This window comes from Mobula birostris, chromosome 25, assembly GCF_030028105.1.
Source record: "Mobula birostris isolate sMobBir1 chromosome 25, sMobBir1.hap1, whole genome shotgun sequence".
Taxonomy (NCBI): Eukaryota; Metazoa; Chordata; class Chondrichthyes; order Myliobatiformes; family Myliobatidae; genus Mobula; species Mobula birostris.
Window position 1 is genome coordinate 12,361,158 of NC_092394.1, and position 20,436 is coordinate 12,381,593.

The 20,436-nt window shown below is 40.6% G+C and overlaps 2 protein-coding genes across 8 annotated transcripts in view; one reads left to right on the forward strand and one right to left on the reverse strand.

The window, feature by feature from the left end:
* nf1a (neurofibromin 1a) overlaps positions 1-20,436 on the reverse strand; it is a 374,121-nt gene that overhangs the window by 96,138 nt on the left and 257,547 nt on the right. For all 7 annotated transcript variants that reach the window (XM_072243431.1, XM_072243433.1, XM_072243435.1 and 4 more), the window contains 2 exons: positions 1,953-2,385; positions 143-483 (listed from right to left, as the gene is read on the reverse strand). In XM_072243431.1, coding sequence (XP_072099532.1) covers positions 143-483; positions 1,953-2,385 — 774 coding nt within the window. The remainder of the gene's footprint in view (positions 1-142; positions 484-1,952; positions 2,386-20,436) is intronic.
* On the forward strand, positions 4,022-8,291 carry LOC140187760 (uncharacterized). Its single transcript, XM_072243445.1, has 2 exons — positions 4,022-4,147; positions 7,004-8,291. The coding sequence occupies exon 2, from the start codon at positions 7,021-7,023 to the stop codon at positions 7,792-7,794; it is 774 nt and encodes a 257-aa protein (XP_072099546.1). The 5' UTR covers positions 4,022-4,147; positions 7,004-7,020; the 3' UTR covers positions 7,795-8,291.

Genomic DNA, 20,436 nt, shown 5'->3' on the forward strand with positions numbered 1-20,436 from the left:
ACATCAACTGTAATGGAGAAATAGCTTAAAATTCACATTGTAGAAAATTTTCTTTTTGGAACTATTTAAAACATATTGGACTTTTCAACCTACTGGAACATAGCAGTGTTAAGTCAGATAATCGAAAGGAGACATAACGTACCGCAAGCTTGGATCAGAGCTCCCGAGATTCAGAAGTGCTATGTTCAGCAGGGTTCCTGGAACATCCTTTGGTCTTATTTTAGTGTGCTGTGGGATGGAGTCTGGCTGTGACAATTCCCAGCGTGTCCTTATGTGGATAATAGATTGGACTATTGCCTCGCATTCTTGGTGCATGAACGTTAGAGGAGTGCCTTGATTGGCAATAGTTAACGTAAATTGGCTTTCATCTACCAAGCAAATTTCCTCTATTTCTGAAGCATAGTAAATATCGTTCAGAAACACAGACTGGCCAAGCACCCGGGTCCGCTCTGCTGACGTCACCTGAACTGCAGTGGATCCCACCTAGTTTATAAGGTAGAATACTATCAACATTTGCAGAGCATTTTTCAATGGTGTTTCAATAAAAACTCTGATGTTAACTTTTTTTTTAGAAATATAGCATGGTAACAGGCCCTTCTGCCCAACAAGCCTGCATTGTCCAAGTACACCAAAGTGATCAATTAGCCAACTAACCCATACATTTTTGGACCATGGAGGGAGACCGGAGCACCTGGAGGAAACCAATGGGATCATGGGGAGAATGTCGATCTGGAGTAACCATTTTTTTTTTGATCTGCTTTATTCTTTGTTTTGGAAATGACCTTAAACAATCTTGAATGTACAAACTTCTTGCAGACAGTGGCTGAATTGAACCCATGTTACTGGCATCGTAACGGCGCTGTGCGACTGTGTCACCCCTGTGCCTATCTGACATATAGCAACCTTTTGGATGCCCTTAGCCAATAAGGAAAGCAAACTTAACTTCCACTTTCTTTTTCAATCTTGCACTTTTTTTGACCATGTTAAATTTAAATATATAGATTTTGGGTCTTGTGTCACCAAACCTTATTATGGAGAGGGAAGATAATCATCTTGCTTATTTACAGTAGTTGCATTTCAAGCTGCAGATTTTATTATACAATTCAAGTGCTCCCCTCTCAAGAATTAAGTCCTGCTCTCAGATAAGCTGTACCTCCCCAAGCTTCAGAATCCCCAATCTGACCATTAGTGAGAAATTCATGAAAGGACCATCACTCCCTCCCACCTATGACGACCAATGTCTAAAATGACTAAAATGTCAATGTCCTGACTAAAATGCCAATGTATCGGGTCAAAACTGTGTTTTTGACCTGGGATTGGAGAGGGGAGTCAGATGGCCATTATAAAGAAGGAGGGGTGAGACAGAGGCCAGTAGGTGATAGATGGACTGAGGAGGATTGAAAAATGATGGGGGCAGATTGTGCCAGGCAGAGGTAAGGGTAGGGGACATAGAACAATATGGCACCTGTCGACCCATGATGTCAACACATAGCACAACGCTAAATTAAATCAACTTTTTATGCCTGATCGATATATCTCAATTCCCTACATATTCGTGTGTCTGTCCAGTATCGTATCGTCCACTACCCCAGACAGCCTTTTCCAAGCAACTGCCACTCTGTATGCAAAATCCTTGCCCTGGACATGTCCTTTAAACTCCTCCCCTTTTACCCTAAAGGCATGCCCTCTAGAATTCGACATTTTACTCAGGAGGAAAAAGGATTCTGACTGTCTATCCTATCTATGCCTCTCATTACTTTATGAGATTCTGTTGGGTTTCCCCTCAGCCTCAGATGCTTAAGGAAAAGAAAACAACAACCAATGTTTATCCAGCCCATCATTATTTCCTTAGCAATATGCTCCTGGATATTTCAACCATAGTAACTTGCAGCACAATACCACCTGACTTGATATTCCTACCAGGAATGTACACTGAAGGAAGAATTTCCTACCTTGATGGAAACCTTGGTGTCTTTATGAGCCAGCTTTAGAGCATTGTGAAAAACTTTGAGATCCTCCTCCAGCGCCAGAGTGGCAGCAGGAAGCTTCTGATGATCTGGCTCAATATGCTCCACAAGCTTACCAGGCGAATCAATGAAGATAAGCTTTTTGCTCCCCTTGAGTCCAGTGAGAAGGCGCTCATGATACTTTGTGTACTCCCTCACCCAGGAGTTACAGTTGTAGATGTAGACTGCAGCCACGTTCTCATAGGCCGCCCCAGGGAAAACCACGAACCATTTGGAAAGGAAGTCTGTTTTGAAACGGTTGCTGGGTCCTGCGTGGGTTAGGTCCACAACAATCTCATATGGCTTGGCATAATATGGCTTCAGAGTTAGGAGGACATGATAGATGAGCAAGTCACCATTTATCTGCCCAGTCTTAAACCTGTAGGAGGAAAATGAACAGGTGGATAAATACTGTTTGGGAAAAGAAAATCACTTTAGCAAATGAGCAAATTCATTGTTTATAAAAGTTCTATTGAAGATACCACGCGCGCGCACACACACACACACATATATATATATATATATATATATATATATATACACACACACACACACACACACACAACATTCTGCCATCATTCAGAGATATCAGGATTGGATGAAGAGCCTTGGCCGGCAACATCGACTGCTTATTCCTTTCCATAGATGCTGCCGGGCTGCTAAGTTCCTCCAGCACTCCATATATGATGGAGACATGATGGCACTTAAGAGTAATACTCGAGTACTTCAAAGTACCATTTATTTTAAAGGAATGGGGCTGTGATTACTATTCTGGTTTCACTCGGAGACTCTGCATACCACGTGGTCCAAAAGCACCAGAATCAAAATAAACCAGATACATCAGTCAAACAACTACAAAAAATAATCAATTTTGATTGGAATTGGTAATGCAATGAAAATTATTCACAATTAATAGCAAACTTTCCTACACAGCAAAATGAAAATAAGTTGGACACCAAGAGGATGCTTGGCTCATCAAGCTTTGGTCTAAGCAAACTTTTCTGCAAACTCAGATGTTTTTTATTCCCATAACTACCTCTTACGGAATTAGCAGTTTAATTTAACCACTACTTACAAACTTCCTTCTTTTTGGCATATCATATTTTTGGGGTTTTTTTTTAGCATCTACATCTGGTGAGGCTTTTGATCTGTGAAACAGCATAGCTGACCGCCCATTTACAATTTCAAAGCAAGATGTGTATATTTGTTAGATTAGAACATAGAACAGTACAGGCCCTTCCGCCCACAATGTTGTGCTGACCTTTAACCTACTCTCAGATCAATCTAACTCTTCCCTCCCACATAATCCTCCATTTTTCTATCATCCATGTGCCTATCTAATGTCCCTGATGTCCCTTTACCATAAGACAGAGGACCACAGGAACAGAATTAGACTATTTGGCCCAACAAGTGTGCTGCCAGCATCCTGGCAGTGTGTTCCATACACCCGCTACCCTCTGTATAAAAAACTTAAGATATCCCCCATATACTTCCCTCCAATCACCTTAAAACTATGTCCTCTCATATTAGCCATAAATTAAGTAATAAATTTGGTTATTAGTTCTTACTGTGTGGCTATTATCCATGAAAGTATGTCAGTTTTCACAATTGGAATGTATTTCATTTATGTATACATTTTGTTTTTTTGGCTAAATCTTGTAATTGGCTTTCAAGGCTTGATTTTTATCTTTAGCTTCCCATTCCTACATATTTTCATCTATTCCAACAAATACCCATTCCAGCAAGGGCTTCAACTTAAAAAAAAAGGCTTCCAAATTGAATTTTATTCTTCATCCATTTGTCACTCACTACACCTTTCCTCTGCTTATCCAAATAAACAACAACAAAATATCTTTGTTCTGCTTTAGAAAAAAGACATTAAGGCTACGTTCCAAATTGCCAAGTAGCTCTATTTAGAAAGAGCACACTTACTGAATAGGAAATGGCCCAATCATTTGTGGTTGATCAACGTCATCAGTATTGAATGTAGTTTTGCAACAAATTCAGTATAATTCAGTATTTTAAATTCACAATCTACATCAACATCAATGAAGTCATTACCTTGAACATCAATTGGGCAAAAGTGTGTTTCACACTACTCCTAACTGATAAGGAGAGGTGATCTACAGCTACTTGAAAAGGTAAGTTACAGTTGTATTTCATTGTGTTAAAAATAATTCGACATATTCAATCTCGCAGTTGGACCTTTGCAATGAGTTGTGAAACACTGAAGTCTCTCACTGGTCCCCCCAGGTTTGTGGTCTATATGCATTTTGTAGAACTGAAGGAAATTTTTGTTCCTGCTTTCAACCAAGATGAGCAAGAAAAATCTAAGGGCAATTCGGTTGATTTATTGCTTTGGTAAAAGCTAACCATGAAGGCTGCAGCTTTAGAATGGAAGCAGAAATATGGAAATGCAAATCATCTTTTGATGCAGCGTTTTCAATTTGAAGGGAATTTTTATTTGAACCATCTTGTTTGGTTTCTGTGGCAAACAAAATTCTGCTGAACATGTTCTGTTCTCACATATTCTAATGTTTCAGTGAAGCTAGTCAAACGCTGTTGGCAAACATCCTTGCTATATTTTACCCCGTTCTGATATGCAGTTAATCTTACCACATATTTCCACTCCATTTAATTATTTGCAAAGTTTAAAGTTTCCAGGAGTGGGAGGGACTCAAAATTAAACCAAGTGCTGAAAGGAAAATAATCTGTGGCTGTGTGTAAAACTAGTTTCTTGATGTTCACCGTTATCGGGGCAGATACAGAATAGATAGTTAGATTATCAGCTGCCTTGTAACTTGACACAATATTCACAAGACTACACAATCCTATCATCCATGTTTTGCCAAACAACTTGGCTCAGGTGTATTCTAAGTAGTGCCAGCAGTCCGATTTCAACTCCCACCACTGTCCAAAAGGAGTTTGTACGTTCTCCCTTGACTGTGTGCATTTTCCTCCAGATGCTCTGGTTTTCTCCCACAGTCCAAAGACATACGAGTTAGGAAGTTGTGAACATGCAATGTTGTTGCTGGAAGCAAAGCCACACTTGCGAGTTGCCCCCAGCACATCCTTCAGCGTTGGATGTTTCAATGTATATGTGACAAATAAAGTTCATCTTTAAATCTTACATTTACATTTAACTATCGAACTGCAAATATAATGCATATTCCTATTTTTGTTATACTGAATGTAAATATGATTTGTGTTTAACGTACTGCTTTTAGTGCTAAAATTTGGACTATCCACTGGTATAGATAAGTTTTATTTACAAGTGTTAATAATACATTTCAAAAATGTTGCCCTAACAATCTGAAAGTTGCTTGCAGTAGGTAAAAGAATAATTAATTCTCCTGAATAATTGTTCCATTTATTGGTAACTGTATCAGACACATTCAGTTTGAGGTTAGTAGGTTAACTGGTCATTGAAAGTTGTCCTATGAGTAGGCAAGTGTTAAGTGATGCTTGTTCTGCTTTGTATTGCTAAATAATAAGTAACTGTTCCTGAACCTAGTGGTGTTGCACTTAAAGACCTTCTGTATTCTTAAACACAAGGATATCTGCAGATGCTGGAATTTCAAGCAACACACACAAAAAATGCTGGTGAAAGCAGCATCCATAGGAAGAGGTACAGTCGCCGTTTGGGGCCGAGACCCCTCGTCAGGTCTTCCTATGGATGCTGCCTGGCCTGTTGCGTTCACCAGCATTTTTTGTGTGGTTCTGTATTCTTAGTTAGTTTGACAGAAGCTATCAGTCTATTCTAGCTCCCAACAGTTCCCTCTTCTGTTTCCTTGCATACCTGCACCTTCTCTCGCATGTAGCCATCAATATCATCTTGCCACTCACCTACATCAAAGGGTAATTTATGGTAACCAGTGCTCCCTTGAGATGTGGGATGAATTTGAGAGAAACCCATGTGGTCACCAGGAGAATACGTGAAGATGGAATCAAATTTGGGTCCTGGGAGCTGTGAAGCAGCCCCAGCATGCAGATTTACACACTAATAACCAGTTCGCTGTGGCATCCAACCAAGGTTTGGCCATCTTGAGATGAGGCTCAGAAACAAGGAAGAGTACAAACACTGCTACCCTTGGGTTCTCAACAAAGAAAGAAAGTTGAAATATCCTCAGTGTCCATTTTATTAGGTACAAGAAAGGAATCCGATGCAGCCTTCTTTTGCTGTAACCCATCCACTTCAAGGTTTGACATGTTGTGTGTTCAGAGATGCTCATCTGCACACCACTGTTGTAACGTGTGGTTATTTGAGCTGCAGTTGTCTTCCTATCCGTTTGAATCAGTCCATGTATTCTTCTCTGACCTCTCTCTTTAACAAGGCCCCAGAACTGCCTCTGACTGGATGGTTTCTGTTTCTCGCACCAATTCTCTGTAAACTCTAGACACTGTTGTGCATGGAAATCCCAGGAGATCAGCAGTTTGTGAGATACTCAATCTCCCCGTCTGGCACCACAATCATTCCACAGTCAAATTCACTTAGATAACACATCTTCCACAATCTGATGTTTAGTCTGAACAACTGAACGTCTTGGCCATGTCTGCATGCTTTTATGCACTGTGTTGCTGCCACACGATTGACTGATTAGATATTTGTATTAACGTGCCAGTGTACATGTGCACCTAATAAAGTGGCCACTGAGTGTCCATTTACACCCAGCAACAGGATAGAGACTCCGAATATTTTCGAATAGTCAAATCAACTAATTGGTGGAAACACAAACAACAGGAATTCTGCAGATGCTGGAAATTCAAGCAACACACATCAAGGTTGCTGGTGAACGCAGCAGGCCAGGCAGCACTGTACCTCTTCCTAGAGATGCTGCCTGGCCTGCTGCATTCACCAGCAACTTTGATATGTGTTAATTGGAGGAAACAATTAGTTTACTAGGGCTAATGATTAAATGTCTATTTACTATTTTTTCCAATTCTTTAGTTTAAAACAGACAGATACGAAACATAATTTACTTTCTATTCATTGACAGGTGAAGCCCCAGCAATAATGGGTCGACACTCTAAGAAGGCTTTCTTGGTAAGAGCTGGAATCTTGGTTCTTGCTCTGAACAGTGCATTTGTGGCTCCAGCAAAAAATTTTATCAACCATCTCAAACCTCTTGGTTCCACTGAGGAAAAGTACATTACCAATGCTACCAAACTATTCAGTACCACTGAGGAAGAGTACGTTACAGATGCCCCTGAACCACTTGAGACCACTGAGGAAGAGTACGTTACGGATGCCCCTGAACTACTTGAGACCATTGAGGAAGAGTACGTTACGGATGCCCTTGAACTACTTGAGATCACTGAGGAAGAGAACGTTACGGATGCCCCTGAACCACTTGAGACCACTGAGGAAGAGTACGTTACGGATGCCCCTGAACTACTTGAGACCACTGAGGAAGAGTATGTTACGGATGCCCCTGAACCACTTGAGACCACTGAGAAAGACGATCATAGGAATGCCCCTGGACTACCTGTTAACATGAAAGGGAAGGTTTCAAAGAAAGACACAAGTTTTATTTCTTACATTTTGTTACTTATCATTGGCATATTAATTGTTGTTTGCACGATTCTGTTGGTATTGACAATTGCCTTCGCCTATCAAGCATCAATTCTCAAGAAAAGACTGAGAAAACGGTCAGTAAGAAGCAATTCTGACTTCATTAAATCAACCAGCCTCTGGTCGAATGGTGTTCGGCAAGTGCCAGAAGAGTCAGCAGAAAGCAATATCACACTTGAAGAAGTCAAACCTTTGAAAGACGAGGATATAGCCTAGCTCTCACAGGGCCTCAAAGCCGAAATCCAGTTGAGGCATAAAACTAATAAAGTTAGCTGGGAAATCTAGCAAAGGAGACTGACCTCAGTGGAAACTCATCATTTGTTAGCAAGTGTTAATGTACATATTTGCCACAAAAGAAACTTTAGTCAAATTATCGAGAGTCACTTATCCAGATCCTCAGGAATATGCCTTCTGATTACTTCCATGAATAACTGCACAACTCCAGATTCCCACATTTAACCTACGGAAACTGATCAGAACGTGGGTGAAAAGTTTTACTGAAAAAAGAGGTTACAAAATTGGCTTGGCAAACCTGTAATAACATTTAATAATAATAATAATAATTTTGCATTGATTCCTATCAGAAATCCGGCAGGGATCAATGGAAAATGAACTTAGAAGACACAGTGGAATGTTTCTGTTTGCAGTTTTCCATTTTTTTTTGTAAGAAAGAGACTTATATAGTGCAGTATAAGAATAAAGTAATAAGATAATCTATTTTGTACAGAATCTTGCAAATTCCAAACTACTTGACAAGATAAATACAGAAACAAATCAGCAGATCCTGGAGCATCAGTTGCCAGCGAAACAGAGTTAACGCTGTATGCCGAAGAACCTTTTTCAGAACAACGTTTCAGGTTTTCAACATGGGAGGTTATTAGATTTTCAAGAGCTTAAGTCTGGTTCCCATGTCCTTATTGCGTCAAGAAAGTCATCGTACAAAAGGTGTCCATATTAAGTGAGTGAGGCACTTTACGGATAGGCCATTGTTATTTTAGGTTGCTTGGTCTCAAATTGTTCTGCATTCCAATTGTATTCAGTTGAATAAATTTAGGGTACTGGGAGAGACACAAAAAAAAGCAAACTGGACAATACTCGACTGCATGTGAACATGTGAAACACGGAATAAGTGGTATCCATATTCCCAACTACTTAGCAAAGGCTCCACCAATTTATCGGCATTCATCTACGTGTTTCGTAAATATCCATCTAGCGTTTGATGGCCACCCGCTTTATGTTATCTCGAGATACAGCAGAGAACGAGCTCTTCCGGCAAATAAGCCACACCGCCCGGCAATCCACCTATTTGACCCTAGCCCAACAACAGGACAATTTACAATGACCGATTAACCTACTAACTGGTGTGTCTTTGGAATGTGGGAGGAATCTGGCACCCAGAGAAAACCCACGCACTCATAGCGAGAACATACAAACTTCTTACTGAGGAAGCTGGAACTGAATTTCCAACTCCCACGCCCCAAGATGTAATAGTGTCATGATCTTGTGGCACTATTTAACTAACTCTAAATAATAGATTCCTACGATGTCTGAACCTTCCCTAGTAAAAACAGAAAATGCTGGAAGACCAGGTAACATCTGTAAAGACATATTAACTGTTTGGATACATAATCTATACCTCAACTGAAAATTAACATTTCCATAAGAATATGAGAATAAGTAAATTTTATATACCCATGTTTGGTTGAATGCAACCTGGGAGCTCCTGAAAGTTACACACATAAAATGCTGGAGGACCTCAGCAGGCCAGGCAGCATCTATGGAAAATATAAATATTTTTTTCCACTCAGAATCTAATAACCCACATGAAAATTCTATTTCAATTTGAGTTCTCTGTTAGTTATAGATAACAGAAGCAATAGTTACGAAATTTTCTAATTCAAAACATTTGAAATTTCAAAAATACTTTCAGTAATGTACCTGAGTATTTGTTCAAGATAAAATAATCTCCTTGAACTGTTCACTAATAAAGATGACCATGCATGGCTTTTTAAAAAAAAGTTGAACTGATAACTTTGTGTTCCTTTTGTGAACTGCAGTAAATGCAGAATGATAAACTAACATAACATCCATAAAATTAAGGGCACAATCATAATTGCATAAGTTACTGCAGTTATCCATCCAGAAAGATCATAAAACCCCATTACTTATTTTACATCCAAATATTTCTCAAAAGAATCCAGTATTTTTTTCTTAGTTCACAAGGATTCACTCACTGTGCAAAGATTTTCCTTAGTCCAACACAAGGAACACTTCTCACTGTCATAGATCTTGAACATTCTAAAACATTTCTCCATAATTCCAAAACAATAATCAAGTCAATCTTGACAGAGACTAGATTGCCATGAATATAAATATGTTCAATGTATTACAATCAGAAATGAGAGCAGCTGACAGCAAAGAGAATTAATCTTAGAATAGCTCTGGGTGGTTAGGTATGTGTACCTGCTTTTTTATTATTTTAACTTAAAACTAGGAATATTGCCACTTATTTTACTCACTACTTACTTAGAGAAGCCAAAAAGTGCATTTTACAAAGAATATCTATTTTGTAGTGAAACAAAGTTGCAAAAACAATATTGTTGTTGTTTTGTATGGCAGTCACACTCCTAATTGAAGTGTGACCTGGGAGGGGCAGGCACAAGTCTGTCTGGTTGGGATGCATACACAATTAGAGTATAAAGCAGAGTTTTTTTAAAAAAAACAATTGCTTTTAAAAAGATGTGACACATTTTAATGTGAAAATATAAAAAAATCTTACGGAAAAGCACAGATAGTGTCAGAATTTGAAGAGACTGAAAAGCAAGCCAACAAATGCAAATCAATATTTTAAGTAAAGGAACATTTTGGCTTGTGAAGAACCTTAGGATGATTTTCTATATTAATGGTGCTTTATTAGATAGAAAGATAGATACTTTATTGATCTTAAAGGAAATTACAGTGTCACATTAGCATTACAAGTACACGGATATACAAATATTAGAAGAGAAGTAAGAATAAAAAATAAGTTACCTCAAACAGTGTAACAGGAGTGGGTCATCACTTCCCCGGCTATAGGTTGAGTCATTATAGAGCCAAATGGCTAAGGGTAAGAATGACCTCATATAATGCTCTTTTTAACTGTGCAGTTGTCTTAGTCTATTACTAAAAGTGTTCCTCTGTTCAGCCAAGGTGACATGCAGAGGGCGAGAAACATTGTCCAGAATTGCCAGGATTTTCTGTGGGGTCCTTTGTTCCACCACAGCATCCAGTGTGTCCGATTTGACTCCTATAATGGACCCAGCCTTTCAAATCAGTTTATTGAGCCTGTTGGCATCACCCATGTTGATGCCATTGCCCCAGCACATCACTGCATAGAAGATTGTACTGGCGACAACATACTGGTAGAACATGTGCCTTTCTACTCCAAAGGACCTCAGTCTCCTCAAGAAGTAGAGGCGACTCTGGCTCTTCTTGTACACAGCCTCTGTGTTGGTGCTCCACTCAAGTCTGTCATCCAGGTGCATCCCCAGATACTTGAGGGTCCTCACCACATCCATGTCCTCACCATCAATAGTAACGGAGCAGTGGAGGCTTAGTCTTCCAATAGTCCATCACCATCTCTTACTGATGTTGAGCTACAGATGATATGGCTTAATTCAGCAATATAAAACAATATTTTATAAATGATGGTAAAACTTGATGAGAATTTACAGAATTTCCCATTAAATTTATGTATACAGGAAGAATATTTGAGGCAACGTGAATTACCTCAGCAACGGATCTAAATGCAACATCAAAGATCACCAAAACATGCAGCTTGCAAAACTGGCAAACGCTTCGTCAAAACAGTCTGCAAATATCTTGCTAATTTCAATGAAACTGTCTTGAAAGTGACAAAAGATTATTACATAGGCATGCACAAAACTTCCACTAAAATTCACTCAAAACAAAATAGGCGGTGTTAAAAAAAAACCCCTCAGGTCTTAGTTTTCCAATAAGAAACATTTAGAACAAAGAATCAAACTGATTTGCTCCATTTAAAACCCTAGACCAAAAGGAATTGGGTTTGTTGAATCAGACTGATGTGCTAAACTTGAAGAATGCAACTATTTACTCTGAAAACGGTGCAAGTAACTCGACCGTTCGACTGGCTCAGTACCTCAGACGGTTCAGTAGTTTTCAACTAACAATATATATTTTTTGTAAACTAAACTGTAAATAAAACACCTTAACAAATTGTACAATTAAACTTCTGACACGTACCTATAGATTTTGAACAATATTCAACTTCCATCACCTTTATTCTGAAATAAAGGTCACCCCCAATCTCAATCACTCAGCTGCACTATGCAGGCCATATTTATGTTGAGTATCAAGTTATTGTTGACTTGCTTAGAAGTGAGCAAGATGGGCTTTACATGAAACATTTACAAACAAATTTCCTCCACCAACACTGCCTGCCTGCACACACCATGACAAGATGCTCAAAACAGAACCAAGCCATGGAGTCAGAACATTACAGCATGGAAACATGGCATTCTCATCTAAGATGGCGCTACTGAGGACAAGTGACCTCACTGGTGGCTCTCAAAGCAAGAAATACAACCAAATACTTTATTAATAACACTTTTTCTGTTAAAAATAAAAATTATGGTAGGTGAGCAAAGGCAATGCTGACTTAAGGATCAGTATTGCAGCTGTGAGCAAGGTTGAGGTATGTTCGAGAAGAAGTGGTTGGAACGAGGTCGAGGCATGTTCAAGACGGTGTTGGAGCGTGAAGAATGGAGAAAAGTTGGAGTAGAGGAGTTTCTGAGCCCGTTCACCTAAACTGAGAGTGGAGTTGGGTCAATCTAAGTGCCGGGCTGATTTGGAAAGATTGGGTACAGGCTGGAACATGGCAGCAGGGCCCAGGCCCAGAGTGTATCGATGTGAAAGGGCCCAGGTCCTCGTGTGAGCAACGACCTGATGTTTGGACAATCTAAACGTTTGGCCTGGCAAGGCGTAAGGACCAGAGCTGAGGGCCAGACTGGTTCTACTTGCTGCTATGCAACACCTACTCCACTCTTGGCTGCAATGAAGCTGAGGCTGTGGGCCTGCTCCTACTGCTCCGGACTCATTATGGATTCACTTTCATTCTGAATGCTGTTTGCTTGCTTTGATTGTTTGCACAATCTCCCTCTCCCTCCCCATATTGGGTGGTTGTTGGATTTTTAAAAATGGGTTCTTTGTGGTTGCCTGTAAGGAGACAAATCTCATGGTTGCAAAATGTATAGATACTTTGATCATAAATGGACTTTGAACTTTGAACTAGTTCATGCCAATCAAGTTGCCTAACTAAGCTAGCTCCACCTGCCTGCATTTGGCCCACATCCCTCTCTAAACCTTTCCTATCCATGTACTGTACCTATCCAAATGTTTTTCAGGTGTTATAATTATATCATGTCTGCTAGCTGCTTAGTCCACTTAAGCACCACTCTTTGTATGAAAGAGCTGCCTCTCAGATCCCTTTTAAACCTTTCCCCTTTCACTTCAAACCTTTGGCTCTAGTTGTAGACTCCTCTACTCTGGGAAAAGACTGTGGTTATTCACCTTAACTATGCCACTCCTTGTTCTCTAAACCTCCATAAAGTTATCCCTCAGCTTATTACTCCAGGGGAAATATGTCCCAGCCCTTTCTTATAACTCATCTCTCTAGCCTTAGTAAATCTTTTCTGTACCATTTCCGGTTTAATGACATCTTTCCTGTAACAAGGTGACTAGATCTGTATGTGACCTTACCAATGTCTCAGGCTACGTCCACACTATGCCGTATAATTTTGAAAACGAAGCTTTTTCTCTTTGTTTTGACCCTCTGTCCACACTAAAATGGCGTTTTCATCCCCCGAAAATGGAGATTTTCAGTAACGGTCTCCAGAGTGAATAAATCTGAAAATGCCTAATATCTGTTGCAGTGTGTATGGGGGTAACCGGAGCTTTTTAAAAACAGCTGTCATGACGTGCTGGAACAGATGGCGACAGCACGGCATTTCATTGTTTTCTTCTTATTATTATTACTACTTTATTGTCGCCAAACAATTGATACTAGAGCGTACAATCATCACAGCGATATTTGATTCTGCGCTTTGCAGAACCTAACAATCTCAGAACAGACGGCAATGAGACTAAAGCCAGAAGAGTTAGAAATGTACTCACCAAATATTTTGACCCATAGCTTACTGAATAAATGAGTATTCTCACTTTGCCCTGTTTTCTGTCCTTGCTTGTATGAAGGTGGTTTACCTATTTATGTAAGTACTTCTCTGACAATAGATGTGTAACAGCCTAATGTAACAGTGTGTGGAAATATAAGGTAACACTGATGCAGACATGTTTTATACATTTAACAAGGTGCTTTATTAATGCAACAGAGTTAGTCAGTTTTTCAATGTTCGTCATCAGCCGGGTCATACTGTCCGTGAACTCCCTGTCGGTTGCCTCCATACACTCCAGTATTCGTTTTTTTTTAGTTTTAAGTCCTCCTGCGCGAGAGCCAAGAGCAATTCCTTTTAAGTTTTTCTACTCTGTAACTGGACAAATGCGCACTAAGTATACTGTTTCCTTTTCGCTTGTTTTCTGTGTGTCCTGCGCATGCCCAGTAGGTGGAGATTCGCCCAAATATCCATCTAATGTGGACAGAGATATTTTGAAAAACGCTTAGTGTGGACGCCTGTCGTTTTTACTCGAAACCGGTGTTTTCAAAATTATCCGGTGTAGTGTGGACGTCGCCTTGGACATCATAGGCCCAATATTTAATATCCGGATCACTGAAGGCAAGCATGCTGAACTACTTCTTCACTATCCTGTTTACCTGTGTCACCACTTTCAGGGGACTATATACCTGCAGCCCTAATTCCCTCTGTTCTGCAACATTCCCCAGATCCCTACCAAGTCCTGTTCTAGTCTGTCTCACTAAACTGGAACATATCACATTTATCTGCATTAAACAACATCTGCCATACCTCAGCCCACTGGCCAGTTGATCAAGGTAGCATAACCTTTGATAATCTTCTGCAGTGCTTACTGTACCACCAAGTTTGGTGTCATCCATAAATTTACTAAGCATGTCTACATTCTCAACAGCAGTGGACTTAAGAACGATCACTGCTGCACATGGCTAGGCACAGGCTTCCAATCTGAAAAACAACCTTCTGCCTCCACCCTCTGTCTCCTACTGTCAGGTCTATTTTGTATCCAATAGGTTAGTTTCCCTCAATCTCATGTAATCTAACCTTTCAAGACCAGCCTATATACGAGCCATTTGTCAAGGACCTTGCTAAAGTCCATGTGGACAATGTCTACTGCAATGTCTATTTCTGGGTCCTCAATTCAAAAAAACTTGATCAGATTTATGAAGGACAACTTCCGTCCACAAACTCAGGCTGCTGAGAAAAGATGTGAGAAGAAGTGATCATTGGATCCATGGAACTGCGAAAGATAAAAGGATTAATTACACAAAAATAGAAATCATCTCAGCAAGTCAAATAGCATCTGTAGAGAGAGAAACAGTGTACACTTCAGGCCAGTGATCTTTCATCAGAACTTTTCGGAAAAATACCTACATTCCACAGATACTGCCTGACCTGCTGAGTACTTCCAGCATTTTCCTCTGCTTTTATTTCTGATTTCCAGCATCTATGATGTGCTGCTTCATGATTAGTTACGTAACTGCCTCATAAAACAGTCATCAAAAAACCTTGATAAACTTCTGTAGATGTGTGGTGGAAAGTGTATTGATTGGCTGCATTACGGCCTGGGCTGGGAACAGCAATGCCTTTGAGCAGAAAATCCTACAAAAAGTACTGGATTCAGCCCAGTACATAATGGGTAAAGCCCTCCCAACCATTAAGTACATTTAAAGGAGATGCTGTCGTAGGAAAGCAGCATCCAGCATCAGAAATCCTCACCACCCAGGCTATGCTTTTTTCTTGCTGCTGCCATCAGGTAGAAGGTACAGGAGACTCAGGACTCGCATCACCAGGTTCAAGAGCAGCTACTACCCCTCAACCATCAGGCTCTTGAACAAAAGAGGATAACAATACTCATTTTATTTCCGGTGTTCCCACAACTGAAGAACTCTTTATCTTATTATTTCATGCTCTCATTATTTATTGCTATTTATTTATATTTGTATTTGCATAGTTTGTTGTTCATTGATCCTGTTTACAGTTGCTGTTCTATAGATCTGCGGAGTATACCTGCAGAAAAAAGAATCTCAAGGTTGTACGTGGTGAAATAAGACCATAAGATATAGGAGCAGAAATAGGCCATTCGGCCCATCAAGTCTGCTCTGCCATTCAATCATGGGCTGATCCAATGCTTCCAGACATCCCCACTCCCCTGCCTTCTCCCCATACCCTTTGATACCCAGTCTAATCAAGAACCTATCTATCTCTGCCTTAAATACATCCAATGACTTGGCCTCCACAGCCACTCGTGGCAACAAATTCCACTGACTTACCACCCTCTGTCTAAAGTAATTTCTCCGCATCTCTGTTCTAAATGGACGTCCTTCAAACCTGAAGTCATGCCCTCTTGTCCTAGACTCCCCTACCATGGGAAATAACTTTGTCATATCTCATCTGTTCAGGCATTTTAACATTCGGAATGTTTCTATGAGATCCCCCCTCATTCTCCTGAACTCCAGGGAATACAGCCCAAGAGCTGCCAGATGTTCCTTATACAGTAAACCTTTACATACAGTCATCCAGCAAACCTACAGCACAATACAGGCCCTTCGGTCCACAATGTTGTGCCAAACATGTACTTACTTCAGAAATTACTTAGGGTTACCCATAGCCCTCTATTTTTCTAAGCCTCATGTACCCATCAAGGGAGTCTCTTAAAAGACCCTATTGTATCCGTCTCCACCACCGTCGCTGGCAGTCTATGCATTCACCACCCTCTGCGTAAAAAACCTACCCCTGACATCTGCTCTGTACCTACTTCCAAACACCTTAAAACTGTGCCCTCTAGTGTTAGCCATTTCAGCCCTGGTTAAAATCCTCTGACTATCCACATGACTAATGCCTCTCATCATCTTATACACCTCTATCAGGTCACCTCTCATCCTCCGTTGCTCCAAGGAGAAAAGGCCGAGTTCACTCAACCTGTTCTCATAAGGCGTGCTCTCCAATCCAAGCAACATCCTTGTAAATCTCCTCTGCACCCTTTCTGTATTTTTCACATTCTTCTTGTAGTGAGGTGACCAGAACTGAGCACAGTACTCCAAGTGGGGTCTGACCAGGGTCCTCTATAGCTGTAGCATTACCTCTCAGCTCTTAAACTCAATCCCTCGGTTGATGAAGGCCATGCACCCTATGCCTTCTTAACCACAGAGTTAACTTTCATGCCTGGAATCATTCTTGTGAATCTTCTCTGACCCTTTCCAATGTCAGTACATCCTTTCTAAAATAAGGAGCCCAAAACTGCACACAATACTCCAAGTGTGGTCTCACCAGTGCCCTATAGAGCCTCAACATCACATGCCTGCTCTTATATTCTATACCTTCCGTTTCGACTCTGTCTTGCCACTGGATCCAGATGGGAATTGGGAAGAGCGAGTGAGGCAGACATTGCGCAACTCTCCCTCACTTAAGTCCAAATCACGCGCTAGTCTCGACACTATCATAATGGTGTCGAGGTCCTCATCAACATCGACGATGGACGAACACACACACACATTCTATACCTCTAGAAATGAATGCCAACATTGCATTTGCCTTCTTCACCACCAACTCAACCTGGAGGTTAACCTTTAGGGTATCCTGCATAAGGACTCCCAAGTCCCTTTGCATCTCTGCATTTTGAATTCTCTCCCCATCTAAATAATTGTCTGATCGTTTATTTCTTCCACCTAAGTGCATGACCATACATTTTCCAACATTGTATTTCATTTGTCACCTCTTTGCCCATTCCCCTAAATTATCTAAGTTTCTCTGCAGGTTCTCTGTTCCCGCAACACTACCCGCTCCTCCACCTATCTTTGTATCATCGGCAAATTTAGCCACAAATCCATTAATTCCATAGACAAAATCATTGACATACATCGTAAAAAGCAGCAGTCCCAACACTGACCCCTGTTGAACTCCACTGGTAACCGGCAGCCAGCCAGAATAGGGTCCCTTTATTCCCACTCTCTGTTTTCTGTTGATCAGCCATTGCTCCACCTATGCTAATAACTTCCCTGTAATTCCATGGGCTGTTATGTTGCTAAGCAGCCTCACGTGCAGCACCTTGTCAAAGGCCTCCTGAAAATCAAAGTACACCACATCTACTGCATCTCCTTTTTCCACCTTTCTTGTAATTTCCTCAAAAACTTGCAGTAGGTTTGTCAGGCAGGATTTTCCTTTCAGGAAACCACGCTGGCTTTGGCCTATCTTGTGTGCCTCCAGGTATTCCGTAATCTCATCCCTAACAATCGATTCCAACAACTTCCCTACCAGGCTAACAGGTCTATAGTTTCCTTTCTGTTGCTTCCCATTCTTCTTAAATAGTGAAGTAACATTTGCAATTTTCCAGTCACCCAGAATCTATCAATTCTTGAAAGATCATTGTTAGTACCTCCACATATGTACTCTGATAAATATTTTACTTTGAACTTTTGAACTTTAAATGCTTGTAGGATCCACCAAACATAGCGACTGTACTGTCCAATCCTTCCGTGAGAATGGCCCAAAATGAATGCCCTACTACATATTTTGTATTTGACATTATTGCAGCAGGTCCAATTTTATTTAGTATATAAGCAGAGATTGTGGTTGGTAGAGGGTTAAAACCACCATGACAGAACAGAACAATGGACAATGTTCTTAACCTTAGCAGATATCTGGGGATCACCACATAAACGATCAGTTAAGTCTGAGAATGTTAGAAAAGATAAGCAGAGATTGATTATGACTTAATCGGAGTCTCAAACTATTGACTGCACACAGAATTCTAAATCAGGAATTGTTCCGAGGAGACATGAAGAGCAATGAATACTTTGTGAAATAAACACAACTATAGGCTGGAACCAGACTGCATGAGATCACAGTCTGAGTCTTAACAAACTGAAAGTAATACGACAGTGGCCAGCTGCCTGCAGTGTGAATAAAAAAACAATAGGTCCACTCTAAGACATCTCCAAAGGCCTCAATGGCAGGCAGAAGAGCTGTCTATTGATGATAATAACAGAGATAACAGAAGCCTACGCAAAAAAACCCAGAAAATACTTAGGTGGTTAGGGCCTGGTCATGAGACTAACAAACTTACTTGGGTGACAAGGATACTGAATGAAGTGACAGAAGCAAGCAATTCCATGCTCTTCTGTACATGACTGACCCAGGGCCCTTAACTGGGAAACTACACACTAAAGTGCTAAATGGAGGAGATTTTCTGTAATTGGACAAGGATTGTTGAACCTGGACGGAGGTTTGGATGCTTTAGGAGGATCGCTGGTATTTGAAACTTCCAAATGCAAAGGAATATGACCGAAGTGATTTCTTTCCCCCATTGACAATTTTGTCTCAAATGGAGCTACAGTGTCATGTTGGGCGATCTGTTAGCTTTAGTGTGAGGGAAGGGGTGGGGTTTTGGGTTTGCAAGTTTTGTTTCTTTCTCCTGTTTGTGCAGGGAGGGGGTTGATGTCATTTCTCAACGGCTCTTGCGGGTTTTTCTGCATTTCATGGCTACCTGGAGAAGGCGAATATCAGAGTTGTATTGTACACACATAATTCAATAATAAAAGTCAAAAGTTAGAATTCAGAATAATTGAATTGAGCTGGTTTCCACTCTAACAGAAGACAGAAAAGAGCCCATCTAGATTTACACACCTGTGGTAATTATTTAAAGGAGCACTCCATTTTTTATCCTTGCAACAGAAGACCAACAGGTTAGTCAATGCATGTTTCTCATACAGTAAAACCACAATCAAATAGCAAATAGGTTTTCTTTACATACAGTTAACGAGTAAAATCTTCCAGTTCCAATCTAAGGTTCACTCCTGAAACAATATTTGCTCTACGCTACATGACCTACCAAATGCATGCATTACCATTTTTCAGTTTTCTTACGCATAAAGCATATTTAATGCCGCTGTTAAAACCACCATAGTTTTCTTGCAAAATATGGACTTACACTATCTTTAATATCCAACCTAGTAAAGACTGGGGATGCAGAGGTTTACTTGATATGAAATTAATACCCAATCAAGTTTAATGCAAATCTGACCCAAGCAATTAACTATTTCTAAACTAGGTATTTGCAGAACAACTTGCTATGCTGCAGAAACATTGCAATTGTCCACGAATAAAATACAGTCATTTTAAGTAAACCATCGGACCTGGACCAGTTATTGAACGAGGCAGGCATAACACATCCCCAAGCCTCAGTTTTAGCAGGATGTACACTTGACCCGAATCTGACAAACAAAGTTAGTTTCTGATGGGTTTTAATTAGAGTAGTCAGGCTCTTATGGGTGTAACAGGAAGTCACATTACTCCAACCAACCATTAAGAGGTGTGGTAAATCATCTAGTGCTTGAAGATTGTCTCTCCCTAGGAGAGGGAGGGAGGGGGAAGGGGAGAGAGGGAGAAGGAGGGAAAAGGAGAAGGAAAGGGAGAGAGAGGGAGAGAGAGGGAGAGGGAGGGAGAGGGAGGGGGAGGGAGAGGGAGGGAGAGGGAGGGGGAGAGGGAGGGAGAGGGAGGGGGAGGGAGAGGGAGGGAGAGGGAGGGGAAGGGAAGGGGAAGTGGGGGGAAAGGGGGAAGGGAGGTGAAAAGAAAAGAAAAAAAAGACAGAAAAGGAAGGAAAGAAAGACAGAATGCATAATCGAGATACACCACC